At 48.1% G+C, this 18,829-nt stretch overlaps 1 protein-coding gene across 1 annotated transcript in view; it reads left to right on the top strand.

Annotated features, from left to right (window-relative positions):
- LOC146398501 (uncharacterized) overlaps positions 1–18,829 on the top strand; it is an 85,403-nt gene that overhangs the window by 8,751 nt on the left and 57,823 nt on the right. The window contains exon 2 of the mRNA XM_084981399.1: positions 8,795–8,838. Within this exon, the coding sequence (XP_084837525.1) occupies positions 8,795–8,838 (44 nt within the window). The remainder of the gene's footprint in view (positions 1–8,794; positions 8,839–18,829) is intronic.

Raw genomic sequence — 18,829 nt, 5'->3', positions numbered from 1 at the left:
GTACTGAATGCCCCAATCAAAAGACACAGAGTGGCTGAGTGGATAAAAAGGCAAAAACCTTCAATATGCTGCCTACAAGAAACTCACCTTAGGACAAAAGATACATATAGATTGAAAGTGAAAGGGTGGGGAAAAATATTTCACGCCAATAGACATGACAGAAAAGCAGGAGTCGCAACGCTCATATCAGACAAAATAGACTTTAAAACAAAAGGCATAAAGAAAGACAAAGAAGGACACTATTTAATGATTAAGGGATCCATCCAAGGAGAGGATGTTACTATTGTCAACATATATGCCCCAAATACAGGAGCACCCAGATACACACAACAAATATTAACAGACATAAAGGGAGATATTGATGAGAATACAATCATAGTAGGAGACCTAAATACCCCCCTCACATCAATGGACAGATCCTCTAGACAGAAAACCAATAAAGCAACAGAGATCCTAAAGGAAACAATAGAAAAGTTAGACTTAATTGATATCTTCAGGACACTACATCCAAAAAAAGCAGAATACACATTCTTCTCAAATGCTCATGGAACATTCTCAAGAATCGACCACATATTGGGACACAAAGCGAATCTCAATAAATTTAGGAGCGTAGAAATTATCTCAAGTATCTTCTCTGACCACAATGCCATGAAATTAGAAATCAACCATGGGAAAAGCAAAGAGAAAAAACCTACTCCATGGAGACTAAACAACATGCTACTAAAAAACCAATGGGTCAATGAGGAAATCAAGAAGGAAATTAAAAACTACCTTGAAACAAATGATAATGAAGACACAACCTCTCAAAATCTATGGGATGCTGCGAAAGCAGTGCTCAGAGGGAAATTTATAGCAATACAGGCCTTTCTCAAAAAAGAAGAAAGATCCCAAATTGACAACTTAACCCTCCACCTAAACGAATTAGAAAAAGAAGAACAAAAAAGTCCTAGTCAGCAGAAGGAAGGAAATTATAAAGGTCAAAGAAGAAATCAATAAAATAGAGACTCAAAAAACAATAGAGAAAATTAATAAAACCAAGAGCTGGTTCTTTGAAAAGGTGAACAAAATTGACAAACCCCTGGCCAGACTCACTAAAAAGAGGAAAGAACCCAAATAACCAAAATTATAAATGAAAAAGGAGAAATCACAACGGATACAGCAGAAATACAAAAAACCATAAGAGAATACTATGAACAACTGTATGGCAACAAGTTTGACAATCTGGAAGAAATGGACAATTTTCTAGAATCTTACAGCTTGCCAAAACTGAATCAAGCAGAAACAGACCAACTGAACAGACCGATCACTAGAAATGAAATTGAAGAGGTCATAAAATCACTCCCTACAAATAAAAGTCCAGGACCAGATGGCTTCACAGGTGAATTTTACCAAACATATAAAGAGGAATTGGTGCCCATCCTCCTTAAACTCTTTCAAAAGGTTGAAGAAGAAGGAATACTCCCAAAGACATTCTATGAGGCCACCATCACCCTCATTCCAAAACCAGACAGAGATACCACCAAAAAAGAAAACTATCGGCCAATATCATTGATGAATATAGATGCAAAAATTCTCAACAAAATCTTAGCCAACCGAATCCAACAGCATATCAAAAAAATCATACACCATGACCAGGTTGGGTTCATCCCAGGTTCACAAGGATGGTTCAACATACGCAAATCAATCAGCATCATACACCACATTAACAAAAAAAAGGTCAAAAATCATATGATCATCTCAGTAGACGCAGCAAAAGCATTTGACAAAGTTCAACATCCATTCATGATCAAGACCCTCGCCAAAGTGGGTATAGAGGGAACATTCCTGAATATAATCAAAGCCATTTATGATAAACCCACAGCAAATATAATCCTCAATGGGGAAAAACTGAAAGCCTTCTCACTCAAATCTGGAACAAGACAGGGATGCCCACTCACACCACTGCTCTTCAACATCGTTTTGGAAGTCCTAGCCACAGCAATTAGACAAACAAAAGAAATAAAAGGCATCCATATAGGAAGAGAAGAGATCAAACTGTCACTGTATGCAGATGATATGATACTATACCTAGAAAACCCTAAGGACTCAACCCCAAAACTCCTTGAACTGATTAATAAATTCAGCAAAGTGGCAGGATATAAGATTAACATTCAGAAGTCAGTTGCATTTCTGTATACCAGCAATGAAACATTAGAAAAGGAATACAAAAAAATGATACCTTTTAAAATTGTACCTCACAAAATCAAATACCTCGGAATACACCTGACCAAAGAGGTAAAGGACCTATATGCCGAGAACTATAAAACTTTAATCAAAGAAATCAAAGAAGATGTAAAGAAATGGAAAGATATTCCATGTTCCTGGATTGGAAAAATCAATATTGTGAAAATGGCCATCCTACCCAAAGCAATCTACAGATTCAATGCAATCCCTATCAAATTACCCATGACATTGTTCACAGAACTAGAACAAACAATCCAAACATTTATATGGAACCACAAAAGACCCAGAATCGCCAAAGCAATCCTGAGAAACAAAAACCAAGCAGGAGGCATAACTCTCCCAGACTTCAAGAGATACTACAAAGCCACAGTCATCAAAACAGTGTGGTACTGGTATCAAAACAGACAGACAGACCAATGGAACAGAATAGAGAATCCGGAAATAAACCCTGACACCTATGGTCAATTAATCTTTGACAAGGGAGGCAGGAACATCAAATGGGAAAAGGAAAGTCTATTCAGCAAGCATTGCTGGGAAACCTGGACAGCTGTATGCAAAGCAATGAAACTAGAACACACCCTCACACCATGCACAAAAATAAACTCAAAATGGCTGAAAGACTTAAATATACGACAGGACACCATCAAACTCCTAGAAGAAAACATAGGCAAAACACTCTCTGACATCAACATCATGAATATTTTCTCAGGTCAGTCTCCCAAAGCAATAGAAATTAGAGCAAAAATAAACCCATGGGACCTCATCAAACTGAAAAGCTTTTGCACAGCAAAGGAAACCAAAAAGAAAACAAAAAGACAACTTACAGAATGGGAGAAAATAGTTTCAAATGATGCAACTGACAAGGGCTTAATCTCTAGAATATACAAGCAACTTATACAACTCAACAGCAAAAAAGCCAATCAATCAATGGAAAAATAGGCAAAAGACCTGAATAGACATTTCTCCAAGGAAGATATACAGATGGCCAACAAACACATGAAAAAATGCTCAACATCGCTGATTATAAGAGAAATGCAAATCAAAACTACCATGAGATACCACCTCACACCAGTCAGAATGGCCATTATTAATAAATCCACAAATAACAAGTGCTGGAGGGGCTGTGGAGAAAAGGGAACCCTCCTGCACTGCTGGTGGGAATGTAAACTGGTACAGCCACTATGGAGAACAGTTTGGAGATACCTTAGAAATCTATACATAGAACTTCCATATGACCCTGCAATCCCACTCTTGGGCATCTATCCGGACAAAGCTCTACTTAAAAGAGACACATGCACCCGCATGTTCATTGCAGCCCTATTCACAATAGCCAGGACATGGAAACAATCCAAATGTCCATCGACAGATGATTGGATTTGGAAGATGTGGTATATATACACAATGGAATACTACTCAGCCATAAAAAAGAATGACATCATGCCATTTGCAGCAACATAGATGGAACTAGAGAATCTCATCCTGAGTGAAATGAGCCAGAAAGACAAAGACAAATACCATATGATATCACTTATAACTGGAATCTAATATCCAGCACAAATGAACATCTCCTCAGAAAAGAAAATCATGGACTTGGAGAAGAGACTTGTGGTTGCCTGATGGGAGGGGGAGGGAGTGGGAGGGACGGGAGCTTGGGCTTATCAGACACAACCTAGAATAGATTTATGAGGAGATCCTGCTGAATAGCATTGAGATCTATGTCTAGATACTCATGTCGCAACAGAAGAAAGGGTGGGGGGAAAAAACTGTAACTGCAATGTATACATCTAAGGATGACCTGACCCCCTTGCTGTACAGTGGGAAAATAATTAAAAAAAAAAAAAAAAAAGCAAAAACCTTCAATCTGCTTTCTACAGGAAATTCACCTTAGGGCAGAGGACACACATAGATTGAAAGTGAGGGGATGGAAAAAGATATGGACAAGACAGGAAAGGAGGAGTTGCAATACTCATATCAGACAAAACAGACTTTAAAATGAAGGCCATAAAGACAAAGAAGGACACTATTTAATGGTAAAAGGATCCATTCAAGAAGAGGATATTACAATCATCAATATTTATGCCCCTAATATAGGAGTACCCAGATACCCACAACAAATACTAACAGACATAAAAGGAGAAATTGATGAGAATACAGACATGATAGGAGACTTTAACACCACTCACATCAATGGACAGATCCTCTAGATAGAAAATCAATAAAGCAACTGTGATCCTAAATGACACAATAGAAAAACTAGACTTAATTGACATTTTGAGGACATTACATCCAAAAAAAAGCAGAGTATACGTTCTTTCAAGTGCACGTGGAACATTCTCAAGGATCAGTCACATATGGGGGCACAAAGCTAACCTTAGCAAATTTAAGAGTATAGAAATCATTTCAAGTATCTCCTCTGACCACAATGGCATGAAACTAGAAATCAACCTCAGGAAAAGAAATGAGAACAAAGTAATTACATGGAGACTAAACACCATGCTACAAAAAGGCCAATGGGTCAATGAGGAAATCAAGAAGGAAATTCAAAAATACCTCGAAACAAATGATAATGAAGACACAACCACTGAAAAATCTATGGGATGCAGCAAAAGCAGTGCTCAGAGAGAAATTCATAGCAATACAGGCCTTTCTCAAAACAGAAAAAAAAATCTCAAATCGACAACTTAACCCACCACCTAAATTAATTAGAAAAAGAAGAACAGGAGTTCCCGTCGTGGCATAGTGGAAACGAATCCCACTAGGAACCATGAGGTTGCAGGTTCAATTCCTGACCTCGCTCAGTGGGTTAAGGATTTGGTCTTGCTGTGAGCTGTGGTGTATGTTGCACACGTGGCTTGGATCTGGCGTTGCTGTGGCTATGGCATAGGCTGGCGTCTACAGCTCTAATTTAACCCCTACCCTGGGAACATCCATATTCCGTGGGTGCAGCCCTCAAAAAAAGACAAAAAGACCCAAAAAAAAATGAAAAAAAGAACAAACAAAAGCTAAAGTCAGCAGAAGGAAGGAAATCATAAAGATCAGAGAGGAAATCACTAATGTAGAGATTCAAAAAACAATACAAAAAATCAATAAAACCAAGACCTGGTTCTTTGAAAAGGTAAACAAAATTGACAAAACTCTGGCCAGACTCACCATGAAGAGGAGAGGAAAAACCCAAATAAAATAAGAAACGAAAAGGAAGAAATCACAACAGATACCGCAGAAATACAAGGAAAAAAAAAAAACACATAAGAATACTATGAACAGTTGTACACTAACAAATTTGACAACCTAGAAGAAATGGACAACTTTCTAGAGACTCACAGCCTGCAAAAACTGAATCAAGAAGAAATAGGTCAACTGAACAGACTGATCACTAGAAATGATACTGCAAATGTCATAAAAACACTCCCTACAAATAAAAGTCCAGGACCAGATGACTTCTCAGGCGATTTCTACCAAACATACAAAGAGAGTTGTATGTTTGAAGAAGGAACACTCCCAAAGACATCCTGTGACGCCACCTTCACCCTAATACCAAAACCAAAGATACCACCAAAATAGAAAACTATAGGCCAATATCATTGATGAATATAGACGCAAAAATTCTCAACAAAAGTTTAGCCAGCTGATTCCAAAAGCATATCAAAAAGATCATACACCATGACCAAGCGGGATTCATCCCAGGCTTGCAAGGATGGTTCAACATACACAAATCAGTCAACGTCACCCATACACCACATTAACAAAAGCAAAGTCAAAAACCACATGATCATCTCAATAGATGCAGAAAAAGCACTTGACCAAATCCAGCATCCATTCATGATCAAAACTCTTGCAAAGTGGGTGGAGAGGGAACCCACCCTAACATAATAAAAGCCTTTGTGACAAACCCACAGCAAATACAATACTCAATGGAGAATAGCTGAAAGCCTTCCCACTAAAAGCTGGAACAAGACAAGGATGCCCACTCTCACCCCTGTTATTCAACATAGTATTGGAAGTCCTAGCCACAGCAGTCAGACAAACAAAAGGCAGAAAAGGCATCCAAATTGGAAGAGAAGAGACAAAATTATCACTGTATGCAGAAGACATGATACTATATATAGAAAACCCTAAGGACTCAACCCCAAAACTACTCCAACTGATCAACAAATTCAGCAAAGTAGCAGGATATAAGATTAACATTCAGAAATGAGTCGCATTTCTGTATACTAACAATGAAATATTAGAAAAGGAACAGAAAAATACAATACCTTTAAAAACTGCACCCCCAAAAATCAAATACCTGGGAACACGCCTGACCAAGGATGTGAAAGACTTATATGCCGAGAACTATACAACGTTAAGCAAGGACATTAAAGAAGATGCAAAGAAATGGAAAGATACCCCATGCTCCTGGGTTGGAAAAATTAATATTGCAAAAATGGCCATACTACCCAAAGCCATCTACAGATTCAACGCAATCCCTATCCAATTACCTGTGACATTTTCCACAGAACTAGAACAAACCATCCACAAATTTATATGGAACCACAGAAGACCCAGAATTGCCAAAGCCGTCCTGAGTAACGAAAACCAAGCAGGAGGCATCACTCTCACAGACGTCAGGCACTATTACAGAGCCACAGGCATCAGGACAGTGTGGTACTGGTACCAAAACAGACGTACAGACCAATGGAACAGAACAGAGAATCCAGAAATAAACGCAGACACCTGTGGTCAATCAATCTTTGACCAAGGAGGCAAGAACATAAAATGGGGAAAAGACAGTCTTTTTGGCAGGTGGTGCTGGGAAACCTGGACAGCTACATGCAAATCAGTGAAACTGGAACACACCCTCATACCACGCACAAAAGTAAAGTCACAATGGCTTAAAGACTTAAATGTAAGACTAGACACCATCAAACTCCTAGAAGGGAACACAGGCAAAACATTCTCTGACATCAACCTTACCAATGTTTTCTCAGGTCAGTCTCCCAAGGCAACAGAAAGAAAAGCAAAAATGAACCAGTGGGACCTCATCAAATTGACAAGCTTTTGCACAGCAAAGGAAACCAAAAAGAAAACAACAAGACAACTTACAGAATGGGAGAAAGTAGTTTGAAGTGATGCAACTGACAAGGGCTTCATCTCAAAAATATACAAACAGCTTGTACAACTCAGCAGCAAAAAAGCCAACGACCCAACTGAAAAATGCGTAAAAGACCTGAGTAGACATTTCTCCAAAGAAGATATACAGATGGCCAACAAGCGCATGAAACAATGCTCAACATCCCTGACTATTAGAGAAATGCAAATCAAAAGTACCACAAGGTACCACGTCACACCGGTCAGAAGGGCCATCACTAATAAATCCACAAGGAACAAGTGCTGGAGGGGGTGTGGAGAAAAGGGAACCCTCCTGCACTGCTGGTGGGAATGTAAACTGGTACAACCACTGTGGAGAACATTATGGAGGTACCTTCAAAAACTATACATAGAACTACCACATGACCCAGTAACCCCACTCTTGGGCATATATCCGGACAAAACTTTCCTTGAAAAAGACACATGCACCCTCATGTTCATTGTAGCTCTATTCACAATAGCCAAGACATGGAAACAACCTAAATGTCCATTGACAGATGATTGGATGAAGAAGAAGTGGTATATATACATAATGGAATACTACTTGGCCATAAAAAAGAACAAAAGAATGCCATTTGCAGCAATGTGGATGGAACTAGAGACTCTCATACTAAGTGAAGTAAGTTAGAAGAGAAAGACAAATACCATATGATATCACTTATGTCTGGAATCTAACCATATGATATCACTTATATCTGGAATCTAATATATGGCACAAATAAACCTTTCCACAGAAGAGAAAATCATGGACTTGGAGAATAGACTTGTGGTTGCCAAGGGGCAGGGGGAGGGGGTGGGATGGACTGGGAATTTGGGGTGAATAGATGCAAACTATTGCCTTTGGAATGGATAAGCAATGGAATCCTGCTGTATAGCACTGGGAACGCTATCTAGTCACTTATGATGGAGCCTGATAATGTGAGAAAAAGCACGTGTGACTGGGTCACCTTGCTGTACAGTAGACAATTGACAGAACACTGTAAACCAGCTATAATAAAAAAATGAAAATCATCATCATAAAAAGAGGAAAAAATACTGGCCTCTGTTGATACTGGTAGTGGGAAGGACATTTCTTAAGAAAGAATTAGCTTGTTAAATAAACGTGGGAGCGTGGTAGAGACATTAAAGATGCCTGAGGTTCTGAGTGGTGACAACAAAAAAGGGCAGGAGGCACAATAGAGCATGCAGATGTGCTGACACTGAGATGACCGCAGGCCGTGCCAGGGCCCACGCGAAGATGAAGCGGCCCAGCATTTGGACCAGAAGTCACCGAGGTTTGGGATCCAGAAGCAGAGTTATCTCAGGGTGACAGAATCCAGATGGAAGCCCATTTATTAGGAGGAGATGGGGGCGGGGGAGGAATTTGTCTCCACCCGAAAAAGAATCTGAAGTCACCCTTCTCCGACAACACACCAAATTAACATGTTTCTTCTCTCCTTCAAAGGGCGAAGCCAGACCCAGTGAGAAAAGCACGCGCCAGAGGAGCAGGTAAGAAGCACATTCCCTCAGGGAAGCGTGTCACTTGGCTTGTTCTGGTTGCTTCCTTTGCTGTGGCACTTTTTTTGTGCTCCTGAAGGGGACTTTGAGCAAACACACGCACAAAGCAGAGACGACTTTGGCGTTAAACATGAATGTGATATGCCGTGAAAAAAAATAACAGAGGAGTTCCCGTCGTGGCGCAGTGGTTAACGAATCTGACTAGGAACCATGAGGTTGCGGGTTCGGTCCCTGCCCTTGCTCAGTGGGTTAACGATCCGGCGTTGCCGTGAGCTGTGGTGTAGGTTGCAGACGCGGCTCGGATCCCGAGTTGCTGTGGCTCTGGCGTAGGCCGGTGGCTACAGCTCCGATTCGACCCCTAGTCTGGGAACCTCCATATGCCGCGGGAGCGGCCCAAGAAATAGCAACAACAACAACAACAACAACAAAAAGACCAAAAAAAAAAAAAAAAAAAAAAAAAAAACAGAGTTTGCTGACGCTCTTACGTTAAACTTAACAAATCTTATTATTTTACTTAAAAATCTCTTTAAATTCAAGTGATCATTTTTACAAAAGGACCTCAGAGCTTTTGGCTAATTAAATGCCCTCGAACATTTCATAGGGCGTTTATAACAAAACCATGTTTCATTTTCTTTTTAAGCACTTTGGTTGCCTAATGAAAAACCTTTCCCCCACGCCTAACGTCATGCTCACAAAAGGAGTAAGTCCGCCCTTATACATTCGGAGAGAATTAAATTCTCTTGAGCAGGGACCCCTGGCAGCCTCTGGTCACCGCACAGAACCCGCAGCCTAGGAGGGGCCTGTGATGACACGCCTTGAGGAGTGGGTGGGCGCAAGAAAGCAGCTGTCTCCCCACAACTAGCAGGAGAACAGGTCTGGCTGTCCAGGGACGGGAAGTGGTACCAGCCTCCCACGGAACACCGCCAGGCATCCACGCAGGTGGCCCAGCCCTGGGTGACAGCTTCCAACAGGAAGGTTGCCCTCTGTTGGTTTCCGTGAGCCCACGGCAGGGCCCGGGGGAGGGAGACCTAGGAAGGGCCTTCCGTGTTCAAAAGAGCCGAGCTTGCTTCACAGTCCCCTGTGAACACCGCAGACCCCGCCAGGAACACACGCGCCTTTGGTCGGATCGCCGTGGAGTGACACCTGCGTCACGTGCCGGGAAAGCAGGCCTTGGGATGGACTCCCAGTGGCTCTTCCCTATTCTGTCTTGTGCTCAGTGGTAACTGGAAGGTTCTAGACCCTGCAAACATTTACCAAATACCGTGCGCGAGAGTCACCCATGTCACCATGTTGTGGCAGAGGCAGCGGAGGCCTCGGCAGGGTTTTCCTTTGGAGCAGCTTCTGCATCCGATGCTGATGCCTCTGCCTCCTTCCTCCTGTGACTGCTCAGCAGCGACTTCTAATATCGATGCTGGTTCTGATTATAGCGGCCATGGGAAGCCCATACCAAGCGAGGCGGCAATAGGACCACATGACATTCCTTAAAACGTATGAATTGGGCCCAGGCCACTGGGAGGTGTTTGAAATCCAGCCTAGAGGGGCCTTAAGTCTGGTAGAAGAGGCGGGAGGTCAGGTGGGTGCCCCCACTGTGGGCAGGAGGTTAAGGCAAAGAGCCCCAGGTGCGGGGTCACCATGACGCCTTCTCCCCACCTGCGTGCGACCAGCACTGCACCCAACCTGCCGCGACCTGATGTTATTCAGGGAGATGGTGAGATCACAGGCGCGCTCTATCCTGGATGCAGCATCAGACCGGAGGTCTGGAAGGCTGGAGGCTGGTCCCAGCTCAGCTGACGGCCCCATCCTGGGTGCTCACCCCACCGCCCTCCCGCACGCCTGCGTCCAGAGCAGGGAGCAAAGCTGGGTCCCTGAGCACTGCCACCGCTTCCTGCCTCGGAACGCCAGACCCCCCTCATCGGAAACCCTTTCCTGGCGCTTTAAGGTGAGGCGAGAAATGATGACTTATTTACTTATTTATTTTTTGCTATTTCTTTGGGCCGCTTCCGCGGCATATGGAGGTTCCCAGGCTAGGGGTCGAATCGGAGCTGTAGCCACTGGCCTACGCCAGAGCTACGGCAACGCGGGATCCGAGCCGCGTCTGCAACCTACACCACAGCTGACGGCAACGCCGGATCCTTAACCCACTGAGCAAGGGCAGGGATCGAACCCTCGACCTCATGGTTCCTAGTCGGATTCGTTAACCACTGCACCACGACGGGAACTCCTGATGACTTATCTTAAACGTGCAGAGAACGTGCAGTTTCTTATCTAACGCCCCCAAAAATATCACAGTGGGGAGCACAGGGCTGATCCCCGCTGCCGGGCTGGAGGGAAGGGGTGGACACTGCCAGGCGGTGCTCGGAGCTGCCTACCCTGCCCCGGGCGGCGCCTTCCCGACCTCGCCTGTTGGTCCAGGCCAGTTGGTCCAGGCCAGCCTCTGACACGAGACCGTGGGCGCTCTGACCAACACTGGAGATGCTTTCCACGCGTATATGAAATCAATGCCCTTTTCTCCCTGATGAATGAACTTGGGGATGGTGCCAGAATCAGGAAAGTTTTCAAGGCTTTCTCCTAGAAATTCAAGGGTCTGTAAATCCGGTGGCTGGCTTGGAGCCCACTTTATTTTTAATGCAGAAAAGGATGTATTTAAGCATCTGGCCTAGAAATCGACTAAATCTGTCCGTAGCATAATTGGTTTGGAAAGAGCTGGAAGACAAATTGAGACTGTGGGTGTAAACAGAAGAAAAGGTGCCAGAAGGGGAGCCAGATGGATGAGCTCAGACACAAAACACACACAAACAAAAGCTGTTTGGGACACCAGGGGGGCACATTTGCATCTGGGGCCTAGGACCGGACGGGCGTGAGGGGCCTCCGTGGCTTGGAAGTGTCTAGACGCAACATCTGGCTCCCAGGAACGGAGCCTGCGTCTGAGTCGCAGGAGTCAGACCCGGCTTCCACACGGGGCGATCCCCGGCCACCCTTGGACGGTGGCCCCAGCTGATGTTGGTGGTGCACTCAGAACACAAACGAATCAGAGAGACATTAGTGGGTTTCTTAGAGAACTTAGGCTCAAGGCTGGGGCGGGGGTATGACTGGAGCCAAAGATTTGGGCACGATGTATAATTATTCCTTTTCATGTAGCTTTCCAGGGCAGCCTAAACATATTTTGTTTGCAGTCCCAAAGCAGGTAGGGAGCCATCTAGTACAAGGGGGAGCATCCGTGCATGTTTGATGACAGTGACGTGATGTTTGGTGACAAAGAGATCTTATCTGGTGCCATCTTGCGGCAGCAAGTCAGAGGTGGGGAGGGCTCAGTGATTCAAAACTGAATATGTCTTGTGTGTGTGTCGGTGGCAACAGTAAGAGGCTGTTATCCTAAAGGCGTAATTTCTTTTTCTTTTTCTTTTTTTAGGGCCGCACCTGCAGCATATGGAAGTTCCCAGGCTAGAGTCGAATTGGAGCTGCGGCTGCTGGCCTACGCCACAGCCACAGCAACTGAGCCACAGCAGGAACTCCCCAAAAGGCATAATTTCTGTCTCTACCCAGCAGATACTTATAATTAAAAAATAATAAATTTTTCATTTGCTTACAAATGCTGCAAACCTTTTCTGAGAGTCCCAAAGAGAGCCTGGGAGAGACAGGCAGAGTGAGCAAGAAATGACACTATACCAGGTGCCTCTAACAGCTCAACAATAAATAATTATGCTGCCCTCTTCAGAGCCGTGACGTGTGACCCGCACAATTAAGCCTCAGAGAGGTTCACTCTGACCGGCCCTGAGGTCAGGCCATCCTTTCACGTTTGTCATGACAGCTTTGTTTTCCGCATCTGCTTACTCTTGCAGTTTGCACCCCATGCTGTCAGGTTTCATGCTTCGAAAATGAAAAATACAACTGCCGGTTCTCATTTCTTTGGGGGAAATTAGTCTTATATCTCTCATAAATCACGAGCAGGCTTCAGCGGGAAACAGAGCATTAGCAAACCTGGAAGCAAATTAACTTCAGTTCCCAGGGAGACCTGAGGCGGCTGAGGGTGGTTTGGTAGTTTGCATTTGGGGAAGGGGAGGTAGGCGGCATCAGAGTGGGTGTGACGTGCGGGTTATTTGGTCATTTTCCGGTGAAGGCAAGATGCCCACACCTTTGCGAGGGTGGCCAGGGCTGGCTCCCGTTTGTACCTGTTGCTACTGGGTAATTATCAAGAGCAGCCCTTCTCGCTCTCAAAATGTCCCATTTTGGTTGATAAATTATATTACCAGTCTAATTAAAGTGCAAATGAAAACAGGAGCAAAAGCTTATTTTGTGATAGAAGCCAGACAGGCACAAAAAGCCACATATTATATGAGTCCAGGAATGAGTTAGCCGGAAGAGGCAAGGCCGTAGCGATGGAAAGTAGACCAGTGTTGCCGGGGCCAGGTGGGCTTGGGGGGAAGTGGGGCGGGACAGCCAGTGAGGGTGAGGGGTTTCTTCCTGGGGTGAGGATAATATTCTAAAGTTGATCGTGGTGATGGTAGCAAGACTCCAGGAATATGCTAAAATCCACGGAACTGTGCACTTTCAATGTACAATTAACTTTAAAGAGCTAGACTGGAGAGAGGCCAGAAGAGAAAGAGCTCGTGCTGCGTTTCTGCCAGCACGGAGGCACTCTCCTTTCTAAGGGGCTAGGGGCCCGTCGGAGCTGCCGCTGAATCCTGTGGCAGCGCTGCATCCTTAACCCACTGAGTGAGGCCAGGATTGAACCCACATCCTCACAGACAGCATGTTAGGTTCTTAACCGGCTCAGCCACAATGGGAACTCCAAGCACTGTGTGCTGGAAGGACTGGTCCCTCCCCTGCAGAGGCTGACTTCACTTTCAGGGGGTGTAGTACTCCATTATGGCCTCGGGGGGGCGCCCACACAACTCCCTCATTTTGTGAGACTCATTTGTGCAAGGAATGTGAGGCTCCGGGAGGCCACCTCTAGGAATCAAAGTGTGAGGGCTGGGGCGGGGGTGGGGGGGGGATGGCAGCATCCTGAGGGCGAGGGCCAGTAGGGCCACTAACAGCCCAGCAGCTGTGGTTAGCTGGGGGGAAGGTGGCAGGAGGTCCTGACGGGGACCTGGCCTGTGGCCAGTGGGCTCCTACTTAGGCAGGGAAGAGAGGACTTAGAGGAGAGGGTGGAGGTGGGTTTGGGGGGAGGACTTTTCCCCTCAGGGGAATTAAGCTCATCACCCCACATGTAGCACAAGGTCACAGTGGGGACCGATGGGCCAGCTGAGTCGGGGACTCTGGGATGCAAAGGACATCCACGTAGGGCCCACCTGACGAGCAGACCCCTCAGCCCACCTCCTTTGAAAGAGATTATGGGACCTTGAAGGCACCCCATTCCCCATCCATCCACCAGCACGGGGACCCTCATTCGAGGGCCGGGGGCTGAACGTGAAACCTGGGAACATGACACATTGCCTTTACATTTTTATATCCTTAACCCCTGGGTCAGGGCCCGGCCCTCAGCAGCGGCTGTTTGGGCCGATGGATGGATGGGTGGGTGGCTGAATAGCGCCAACGGGGCCCGGATGAGCAGAAAAGGCTACCAGGGCCCACAGCATCTCAGCTCAAGGCTGGGCACTGGGTGTGGGTCACCAACAGAGGGTGCCATACACCTGGAAGAGCAAGGCCGGGCCGGGGCAGAGCCTGTTTGGTGATGGGGGTGACAGACCTCTGGGCTCCCTGCCGACAGCATGGGGCGTTCAGACACAGGAGCTGGGGCAGGCCCCGAGCCCCGGTACCCACACGCTGGGGCTGGGGGCACACAGACGTGTCCTCCTGCCTGGGCACCTGCCTCAGCACTTGGAAAGGAAAACCCACCACTGGGTCCAGAAGAGGATCCGTGTGGGTTTGCTCAGCAGTCTCTACCCCAGCATCCTGCACCTGTCAGTACCCCTCAGATAGAACGAATGAAAGAACGGGTCTAGGGCAACAAGATCGCAGTTGGACTGTGTTCTTCCTACGCTGTATCTGAGCATCTATATTCTTAGGCTGTGTCTCCAGCCTTGGCCTCGTCGGTCTCAGGAATCAGAGTTACGGAAATTTCCGTAAACCACGGGGTGTGGGATCTGTACCCGGGCTGTGCTTTCCACTGGGTAGAGCTGAATCCCACAAGACCAGTGGAGGCCTAGCGTCACAGGAGGGACGCTTCTGGGAGCTGGGTCCCTAACACGGCTCCACTCCCCACTCCCCAAACCGTGGCCACAAACAGCACGGAAAAGGGACAGAGGCCACGCAGCACCTGCACGGGAGCATCCACTTGACCTCCTGAGAGTCTGAGAGGGTGGGGCCGTTGGGCCCGAGGGGAATCCAGGAGTGAATGAAGCCGGAGAGACCTGCTGTGGAGACCTCAGCACGTAGTTTCTTCTTGTGCACGTCTGCGTGTCTGTCTGTCTTCACTGCACGTCCTTGGGTTCAGCTGCCCCTCTTTACTGTGTCAAGGAAATGTGCCAAGAAGAGGGCTGGGGAACGGATGGGGGAGCAAAGGAGGGGCGCTGAGCTGAGGGGGGCCCCCAGCGACCTGCCTTTCAGGCCTCGAAGGCCCCACCCTCTGCCTCTCCCCGGGAAGGCCTTTCAAAGACCAGTGTTGTGAAAACAAAGCCCCTCGTGGGAAGTGGCGCTTTCTGCCAAGGGCGTCGCTTGCTGCAGACACTGAGTAGATGAGGAAGAGGATCTGAAACTCTTTCTTTCTTTCTTTTTTCCTTGTGGGTTCGGAGTTCTCTGGGAGCTTGAGCTCTTGCAAGCACCTGGGAACTTGTTATTGCTGGTTTCAGATTCTTCTGGGACAGAATCTCAGGGTTTTAGATGTTGACGGGGAAAGAGTAAGAGCTCCTGAATCTCTGTTTATTTAGATAGAGGAAGCCGCAGACGCTCTCCCACCTCATCACACACACCTTCAGTCTCTCTCTCTCACGCACACACACAGACACACACACGCAGGCACACACATGAGAAAAAAGCAGTAAGGATGCAGCTGCCCATGTGACACTGAGGACATCCCTTGGCCTCTTGCTGTGGCTCCTCAGCTCACAGAGCACCCGCTAGGCCTACGGGAGGTGCCACGGGGACCCCTGTCAGTGTCTCTCCCGTGAGCGTGGAGCCCTGACGGGGTGATGCCCCGACCCCTTGAGAACTTGGAAGTTGTGCTTAGAGTAAAACTGGACAAACCCACGAGGATGACACGGGATTGCCACCTGCGGGACTTGGTGGTGAGCATGTGACCGGGGAGATGGGAGTCACTGGAAACCCAAGGAGGCTCAGCGAGGCAAAGGGGCCTGCGGTGCTGTGGTCGCCACATCGAGTCCTGTTCCCAGGAGGGCGGGGGACCCCCGGTGACTCTGGGGAATCGGCAGAGCCAAACTGCACAGGGAGGGAGGGCCTGGCTGGAGCCCCGGAAGCTGCCAGGGTCCGGCTAGGAGAAGGGGTCCCCTCAGTGCCTGAGAGGGGGCCCTGCTGCTGGACCCGCGCCAGCACCTCCTTCTGCTCGGGGCTCTGCAGCCTCTCCCTCTCGGTTGCATTGCGCCCTGTAAGTGGGGACCCCTCCCCTGGGGGCAGAGTGGAGCTGGTCCGTCAGGCCTCGGGGCGAGGGGAGGCAGAACCCTCCAGGGGTCTCTAGGGACCCCGTGATGAATGACCACCAACTGGGTGGCTTAAAACCGCAGAGACTCACCTCCCCGGGTTCAGGGTGTGGGCTGGGCCTCGTCCCCTCTGCCAGCCTCCTTGCCTTTGCTCCTCGCTGCAGCCTCTGCCTCGCCCTCTCCAGCCTCCTCCCCGCCCTGTCCTCCCCCAGCCTCCCTCTGCTCTTCCCTCCCCAGCACCCTGGCCGGGGCTCAGGACCCACTGGAAGCCTCAAGACCTGAAACACACCTGCAAAGTCACTTTCCAAGCGCGCCCTCACGGGTCCTGGGAGCTGGCACTTGGGTGGGTCCTGGTTCAGCCTGCCACACGGATGCACATCGGGACCCCCTCTGGAGGGGGCATGCTCCGAGGAAAGCCCAGCCTGGGGCTAGGGGGGCAGACTGCCTCTGCCAAGGACGCCTCTCACTGTCACATCTCGCTCTTATTTTATTTTATTATTTATTTATTTTTGTCTTTTTTTTTTCCCTTTTCTAGGGCCGCTCCCACGGCCTTTGGAGGTTCCCAGGCTAGAGGTCTGATTGGAGCTGGAGCCACTGACCTATGCCAGAGCCACAGCAACTCAGATCTGAGCTGCATCTTCGACCTACACCACAGCTCATGGCAACGCCAGATCCTTAACCCACTGAGCAAGGCCAAGGATCAAACCCACAACCTCATGGTTCCTAGTCGGATTTGTTAACCACTGCGCCACAACAGGAACTCCTCTTGCTCTTATTTTAAACCGATTTTTCTGGCCTGTTCCATTTGGATCTGAACAAGCCGGTGTGAGGGCCTGGCCGACCGGGGCCTCCCCTCAGAGTGAACCTTCACTTCATCCCACAGACAGGCCCAGCCTAACAACAGTGTGTGGCATTTCTCCTTCTGCCGTTCCTATCTCTGCCACCACCTCGAAAGAAGCTTCTGGAGAAGGCTGGGTGTGTGCGGGTGTGCAGTCAAAGACAGGCCAGGGTAGACGTGTTCCTAAAAACCACAGCTTCCAAACCTGCTCCCCTAAGGGGAACATGAAGGCGGGGGGGCCAACTCTGCCAGGCCCCGTCTGCCCTTGGCCTTGGCCGGGGGGCAGCTCCTGCCTGAACAGGCCCAGGGAGCGGCTCTGCCAGCGCCCTCGAGACCTGGTGCGGCCACCCAGAGCCAGCGGTTAGGGCCTTGGCATCCAGAATCACAGGGGCTTTGAGTCCTAGACCTCCTGCCGACCAAGCCCGCGATCGCGGCCGATCCCCCGCCTCCTGAGCTTCATCTGAGAAATGGGTGGTTGTGGAGACTGTACGTTTTCCCGGGAAACTGCCTACCAATGTGAGCCTGGCTCGCGGTGTGTGTTCCCAAGGGCTCGTTGCTGTGGTTACGAGTACGCAGAGGAAGGAAATGCACGCGTCACACCCCCTCATCTGACCCCTCCAAGCTCAGGGCCAGGGGTTGGAAACAGAATTGTGAACCCGTGGCCTCCGCCCCACGAAGTCTCCCACCTTCTAGCCTATTTGTCATCCTAGCTTTTTGGTTTTTCCAGTCACTTAGCAACACTGAGACTTTTTCCTGAGGATCTAATTTGTGTAAAACGTGAGGTTGGTTTTCTAGCACTGAGGAGTGGGGGGAAGGAAGCTATTAGAAAATTCTTTGCCTTGTTTCCGAACCATGGGGCTGGCTACGTGGAAGGATGGCTGGCTGTGGCTTCCTCCGTCGGCAGCTCCCTCCTCTGTGTCCTCCGAACAGGAACGGATTTCTTTCCAACCAGGTGGCACGTGGAATGTTAAACAGGAGGCCTGGCGGACAAAGCTCCACTCCAGGGGCTGAGAAAGAAAAGACCCAACGCCTCTCACGGGTGGAGACTTGGCGACTTCGGGAGACAGGGCCCAGCCTACACGCCTGCTTGCCTACCCCTTTCCACGAAGGAGATGGCATTCGGACGAAGCCCGTGGGAGCTGATGGGGCCCACTCACCCCTCCCCGCACCCGGGTCTCGCTGCGTTTCTTCCTTCCTCTCAAATGCCCCGGTTACGCCCACCTCAGGGCCTTTGAACTTGTACCTCCCGCCCGAGGCATCTTCCAGGGACCCTTGCGAGGCTGTGGCTGCGTCCCACCCCTCAGGTCTCCGTGGAGATGTCCCCTGCTCAGAGGTTATGCTTCTCAAGGCCCCCACCCTTGGTGTGCAAGTCAAATGCCCTGTTTGATTTTCTGCGTCATGTTCCTCTGTATTTCGAGTTGTCTTATTTACTTGTCTACAGGTTTCTTGTCTGTCTCCTCGGAGGACAAAGCTGTCGAGAGGCGCACAGTCAAGGTCGCGAGAGCAGAGGGTGATGGTCCTCAGGGAGAGGGGACAAGGGCGGACCTCG

Source organism: Sus scrofa, chromosome 11 (assembly GCF_054392235.1).
Source record: "Sus scrofa isolate SSC_HxYL_T2T_F1_AM1 chromosome 11, Sscrofa_HxYL_maternal_Yorkshire_Landrace_v2.0, whole genome shotgun sequence".
In the NCBI taxonomy this organism is placed as follows: domain Eukaryota; kingdom Metazoa; phylum Chordata; class Mammalia; order Artiodactyla; family Suidae; genus Sus; species Sus scrofa.
The sequence above is the reverse complement of the archived record's forward strand: the minus strand, read 5'-3'. Positions and strand labels throughout refer to the sequence as shown.